The 7,251-nt window shown below is 38.1% G+C and overlaps 1 protein-coding gene across 1 annotated transcript; it reads right to left on the bottom strand.

Moving 5' to 3' along the window:
• LOC120105114 lies at positions 1–1,512 on the bottom strand. The gene has a single exon (XM_039117279.1). It carries the CDS (start codon positions 1,510–1,512, stop codon positions 1–3), a length of 1,512 nt encoding a protein of 503 aa, XP_038973207.1.
• Positions 1,513–7,251: the final 5,739 nt, after the last annotated feature.

Raw genomic sequence — 7,251 nt, 5'->3', positions numbered from 1 at the left:
TTACTTTTCCTCTTTTTTTTGAATACTATTCTCTCTGCTCTCAATCTCACTCCTTTCATTTGCATTTTTCCTCTCGGACTCACCTTCTCTCTTTTTACACTCTCTCGCTATCCGAATCTGATCTTCATAAGCTTGCAAAGGTTTGAGAGGGGTTAGGACTACAGTGCGGTTGTTCATCATAAAAGAATAATGGTTTTTGTATCCATTGTGTGTAACCTTCCTATCAAACTGCCATGGTCGTCCAAGCAAAATATGACTAGCATGCATTGGTGCCACATCACAAAGAATCTCATCTGTGTATTTGCCAATTGAAAATGAAACGAGCACTTGCTTGTTTACCCTCACTTCTCCACATTCATTTAACCATTGCAACTTGTATGGATTAGGATGCTTCATGGTGGGTAACTCCAGCTTATCTACTAACAAAGTACTAGCAACATTAGTGCAGCTTCCGCTATCAATAATCATGGTACATACCTTTCCCTTCACATGACATCTAGTATGGAAAATATGTTCACGTTGCTCCTTATCACCATCATCCTTAGGCTGGATGCTTAGTGCTCTTCTTGTCACCAACATATCTCCATGTACAGGTTCTTCAATGTCAATATCACTGCAATTTTCTAAGGGTGGCATCTCATCCTCACTTGAACTAGCACTTTCAATGTCACCATTCTCCAACATAATCATAATCCTCTTGTTTGGGCATTGGGAAGCAATATGCCCAAATCCTTGGCACCTAAAACACTTAACATTACGTGATTTAGAAGAAGTGTTAGTTTCGGTTTTACCTTTTGAAATAGCAACCGAATCTTTTGGCTTTGCATCTTCTTTTGTTTTTGAGGCAGATTTGTTATCCTTCCAATTAGACTTCCATGTGGAACTAGAAGCCAAACCCGATTTGGATCCTTTGGACTTGATTTGCTTTTCTATTTTGATGGCCTTGTGCAACAGCTCCTCCATCTCCACATAGTGTTGCAATTCAACCACATCAGCAACCTCTTTGTTTAAGCCTCCAATAAATCTTGCCATGGTAGCCTCTCGATCTTCCTCTATATTAGCTTTAATCATTGCCATCTCCATTTCTTTATAATAGTCTTCCACACTCATGGAGCCTTGAACCAGCCCTTGTAACTTTCTATGTAAATCTCTATAGTAATGGCTAGGTACAAATCTCTTGCGCATTACCAATTTCATATCTTCCCATGACCGAATTGGCCTTTCTCCAATCCTTTGCCGACTAATCATCAATTGATCCCACCATATGCTTGCATAATCCGTGAACTCAACGGCCGCCAATTTCACCTTTTTCTCATTTGAATAGTTGTGACAATCAAACACATGTTCAACTTTTCTCTCCCATTCCAAGTAAAGTTCGGGATCATTCTTTCCTTGAAAGATAGGAATCTTCATCTTGATGCTGCCCAGATTATTATCTTTTGAATCATTGGCCTTCTTTCCCCTTCTAGAGTAAGATTCATAATCTAAATCTTCTTCATCATCTTCAAACATCTGCCCCCTCAAAGGTTTGATTCTACTTGGTGATTCCAAATCATCCATTCGTGCACCAAGCTTAGTAAGTTGATCAGCAATGGCTTTCATCCATAACTTCATATCAACATCTGGTTGTTCACTACCTCCACTACTCATCTTTGTATGCTGCAATCAAAAGATTAGTATAAACAGAATAGGTCCTCACACACTCCTCTCTCGGGTGGACACTCTTTTATGGCTTTTTCTTGATGATGAACTCACACTCTTGCCTTTTACCACTCAAGCCAGCCCTCTTTATGTTCTTGAAAGAATCAAAATCAACAAATCACAAAGAGCGATCAGATGGATGGTGGCAAATCTCCAAGAAAATCAGAATTTTAAGGACTTCGATGAGGCAAATGGTACTCACAAGAAAAATTGTCTTAAAGCATCAAGAACATAAGAAGACTTCAAAAGGAAGTAAAGGATATGTAATAGAAACAACTAGAAAGCAAGGAGAAATAAGAACAAGCTAAGCAGCCTTGTAATACGTAAAACGGTCTTGTAACAAGTGAAACAACCTTGCAACAAGGGATCTTCAGCTTTGGAACAAGTGAAACAGCCTTGTAATTAATGCCCCTTAATCAATAACCTTCTTTCTTTCTTTCTTTTCTTTTCTTTTTTTTTTCGTTTTTTTTTTCGTTTTTTTTTTTCCGTCTTTTTTTTTTTTTTTTTGAATCAAACTAAGTAACAGAAGATTAAAGAACAAAACAGATTAGAGGAAACAAGAAACACAAGGAACTGAAAAAAAAACAGAAATAAGAGAACGAACAAAGAAACTTAAAGAAATAAAATAAGAACAAAGGAACAAAGATGATAAAGGATAAGTAACCTGATTTCAAGAACCAAAGCTCTGATACCAAATGACAAGAACCCACCAGGAGACCTGCCCTAGGAACCCTTGAATCAATTTGCTATACTTGCCCCGAGATCGCTAGAAAAACAAGTTGTAGGAGATCAGATTAGAACTCTAAGGAAACTAAGTCCTTAAAACCCTAATCCTTGAAGACGCCACAAAGGTTGATCACTCCCTTTGATAAGTCAGAATTTTGTATTCTAATCCAAGAACACAAAAGAGCATAGCAAAGCTTGCCAACACTTTAATTCATTCATAATAATCCCTTGGTTACATATGGCAGCCTTTATATAGGCTTCAAACTAAGCTATTGGAAAGGACACCATCCCCTTTCCAAGGCAATAAGTAAAAAAACGTTTTCCAAGTCACAACTTCCAAGTTACAACTTCAAAATAATAAATGACACAACTTTCAAGGTTCCTAACTACGAAGTACATGAATAACTTAGGAAAAACGAGTTGACAAGTCAAAACTTCATGTACAAGTAATTAGGAACACAACAAGACTCAAGCCCAAAAGTACCCACGAAAAATGGGCCTAAATAGCATCTCCACGTGGATCAGCCTTGTTTAATGGCTTCAAGCTTTGTTCTTCAGCATTTACTATGTAAAGATAAGTGATCAATCTTGGTGAAGCCTTAGAGTCTTCTAGAGCAGCCTCCTTCTCTTGAATTTCCATGACTAGTCCATATAAAGCTTCTTTCATTTGTTTTGCCCTTGCTCTAGTCATTGGACCTCTAATTCCTTGTAATGGATCTTTGGAATTAGCTTGAACCATTCGGCCAGCCCCTTGATCTCTATCACATTATGTAGACTATCCAATAATGATTTGGGGTGGATATTTTCTCCTACTTATCATAGTTGCTGACTCTGCACTAGCACAGTGGTATGTTTCATAATAAATGGCCAATGCAGAAAATCATTATCAAGATTTATTCTCACTGCGTAGCATGAAATTGATCCCTTGACTTGAATGCATGACTGCCCACATTGATTTTGGTTTAGTAAATTTGGGGCCGAACCCATACATCAATAGTGATGCTCTAGATTATTCTATTTTATTATGCATTGTCACAAGAGGGAGGATTATTTCCATAAGAAATCCACCTGTAGTATTTTATTCATATTACAACAAAGATATATCAAACATGAGCCCTAGTGCTACGCAATGTTTTAACTAGATCTATTTTCATATTATTTATTATTTATCATTTATTATTTATTCTAGATGTATCATAATGCAATCCAAATTGGTTTTGGATGTGCATTGGTTTTCTATCATGCTTGTGACTTGATCCAGGGTTTTGATGGGCCAAAGATTGATTGTCTATGCATTTGATTGTGCTAAGATTTTTCCAATGATCAATCAAGGATAAAGGAAGGTGAAGGGCTTAATTGTAGGAACAATTACTATGCATGAAGAGTGTTGCCCAAGGAGACAACCCAAGAGGGGAGGTGAATTGGATTTTGATTAAATATTGACCAATTAAAAACTTGATGAGTGATTAACTAAACCTATTGCAAGTGAATTAGTTAGACCACTAAATGCAATGAGTGAAGAGAGATGAAGAGACAAGGACCAATACAAACACAGAGAGGTTTATAGTGGTTTGGAGCCAACTCTTGCTTCTACGTCCACTCCCCAAGCCACACTTGGGAGTTCACTATAATCTCTAGGATTACAGCTGGTTGTTTTACAAACTCACAATCTAACTTGTCGTTTTCACGAGATTACAACGAACTCGGTCGGTTTTGACAGGCTCACCGACTAGAACCACTCGATTGTTTTTCCGAATTTACAATCAAACCCAATTGGTTTTTTCCGGTTCACCAACCACAACCTTACACCGTTGATTTTATCTTTGGCTCACTAACAAATCTTACAACCCTTGATTCAATCCTCTGATTGAATCAAGTATACAAATAAGAGTTTAAAGTTCACAAGAAGAAGCTTCTAAAAAAGCAAATATGAAATAATATAAGCAAGGTTGAGTTAGAAGTCCTCAAACAAATTTGAGATGAGGAAGTGGGGCTTCTCGATTTCCGAGTCTCCTCTTGAATGAATCGAAGGATGGAGGACAGTAGATAGAGCCTTGAATGCAAAGAAAGCCTATTTGGTTTGAGTTGAATGCACTTCTTCCTCCTTTTGCTTGGATTCACTCTTCGGAAGCTTTTAGTGGTTGAAAATACTTTAATGCTCAAATGGAATAGCTCTCTTGTTGGCTACTACTGTTCACTCTAGCTATTTAAAGTGATTCCTTTCGATAACTAGCCGTTAGAGAGGATATTAGAGCCGTTCTGACCCGTCTGCACATTCTGATACTGTATCCGTTGGGATCGGAGTCGGCTCGCGTGATCTGGAGTCGACTCGGCTGTTACTGGAGTCGACTCGGCTGTTGTCTACTACTGTTCACTCTAGCTATTTAAGTGATTCCTTTCGATAACAAGCCATTAGAGAGGAGATTAGAGCCGTTCTGATCCGTCTGCACATTCTGATAGTGTATTTGTTGGGATCAGAGTCGGCTCGCACAATCTGGAGTCGACTCGGCTGTTACAGGAGTCGACTCACGCTTTACTGGAGACGATTCACCCACTGTTCCAGATTTGAATTAAAGTGCATGCCTTGTCCTGCGGTCGACTCAGACCAAACTGGAGTCGACTCGCCAACAGCTGGAGACGACTCGTGCACTTAGGGGTTGGCTAGTTCTCAGGGTTTCAGAAACCCAACTTTCTATTTTTCTTCCTCGAGTCGACTCGGGTTTACTTGGAGTCGACTCGGCTATCTTGAGAGGCGACTTGCGATCTTCGGGAGACGTCTCGCTCTCAGAGACCGAAAAATTGATTCTCTATCTTTTGAACATATCTGCCTCGGAGTCGACTCGGACCTTACTGGAGTCGACTCGGCTATCTTGGGGGTCGACTCTGGAACATCTGGAGTCGACTCGTTCATAGGGTCTCCGAACTACTTCTCTGCCTTTCAGCTACTTTTCTCTGGAAGTCGACTCGACTAATATGGGAGACGACTCGTAGTCTTCGTGAGTCGGCTCGCTGACAAGGTTTCAAAAACTAACATTCTGTCTTTTTGTCAGCTTTTCTTTGGAGTCGACTTAAGACCATCTAGAGTCGACTCGCTAACAGGGTCTCAAATTCCATCGTTCTGTCTTTCTGTCTGTTCTCAGTCGAAGTCGACTCGGCGTGTCCCGGAGTCGACTTGAGCTTGTACCAGAAACTTTAAGTGTCCCGGAGTCGACTCGCAAAGTTCAGGAGTCGACTCGTGATGTAGACTTTGGTTCAAATAGAGTCCAATACTTAACCAAAATACTTTGAGCCAAAGCTCGAGGCACTTAGACAGAAATTTATAAAAATTCATCTGAAACACTAGATTGAATTCATTAGAACAACATAAGATATACTCAAAAGCTTTGTGCTCATCAAAATCAATTAGGAAATACTCAATCACTCCACAATCTCCTCCCTTTTGATGATGACAAAATATTGAGTATTTGTAAAGTGAATTACTCATCCAAAGAATGATTCAAGGTAAAATTTTGAAATGAATTCAAATGTCTTGTCATTTAGTGTATCCAAAATTGAAAGGTATGAGTCAGTAAACTCTGAAATTAAAGCTCCCCCTTTCATTTGGAATTATATAAGCCTTCAAATCATACAATCAATTATTTGGCTTATATGTCTTTAATAAATTTGCTTTCTTAAAATTTCATATTCTTCCCCTCAACATGTGCATTCAATTTTGTTTGAACTTTGTTCAAATTTTCTGGATTTTTTTTTAATATTTTAAACTTGAACTTAAGTTCTTAATTATAGAAGGAAAAATCTGACGATTATATCATATGTTCTTAAACTTGAACTCTGAATATCCCTTAAAAATTTTCTTGTTTAGTGATTCCCTTTACTTGCAATTATATCATATGTTCTTCCCCTTTTTGTCATCGTAGCAAAAAGGTGAAGTATCAAAGAGTCAAAGACATACAAGAAGCATAGTTAATGAGACAAAAAGATATGCTTTTCATTCACTGTAAGCTTAAATACATAAAAGATGTTCAGAAAGTACATAGTACTCAAAACACAAAAAGCACAAAATACACAAGTTCTTAGAAAAGACTTTTCAATTCATTGTACGTATTACACAATTGAGTACAATGATTGAAAGTCCAAAAGGATTTTAAAAGATTTTCAAGAAAAATACAGGTTTAGGGAGGTGGACGTCTAGAAGAAGATGAGGCTCCCAAGGTTCGTCGTTGACACTCCATAATCAAATGAACTGCCTCAGTGATATTTTCCAGTTGCTGAATAATTTCTGAAGTAGTCCTATTGTGGGTTTGGGTCAGCTGGGTTACGCTGTCGATGTTTGCGTCAAGCTTATCTACAACAGCGTTTGCTACTCTGTTGCCCAAGGTGACAACCCAAGAGGGGGGGTGAATTGGGTTTTCTAAAAATTATGTTCCCTAATTTTTACTTTGAATAGAATGCAGCGGAATAATAAGATGTTATTTACTTAAGCTCTAGGCAATTACAAGTAAAGCAGTGGAAGATTAAGCTAGAGCAATTATACTATGGCTTTAGGGTGCAATTGATCTAACATTAACTTATAGTTGTATGATCAATTTTAATCTATGTGTATGGTAAGAATGGAGTGGAAGCTAAGCAAATCACTTATAACTCTATAGAAACAAATCTAGAGATATTACACAATCAAGCATGAATGGAAGGCATGAAATACAAGAGATAAAGCATCACAAACACAAAGATGTATAGTGGTTCGGTGCACCCCAGCACCTACATCCACTCCCCAAGATCTCTTGGGAATTTCACTATAATCCCTTAGATTACAGTCGGTTGTTT

The sequence above is a fragment of the Phoenix dactylifera genome, unplaced genomic scaffold, assembly GCF_009389715.1.
Source record: "Phoenix dactylifera cultivar Barhee BC4 unplaced genomic scaffold, palm_55x_up_171113_PBpolish2nd_filt_p 000195F, whole genome shotgun sequence".
In the NCBI taxonomy this organism is placed as follows: Eukaryota; Viridiplantae; Streptophyta; class Magnoliopsida; order Arecales; family Arecaceae; genus Phoenix; species Phoenix dactylifera.
This window is presented reverse-complemented; position numbering and strand designations above follow the sequence as displayed.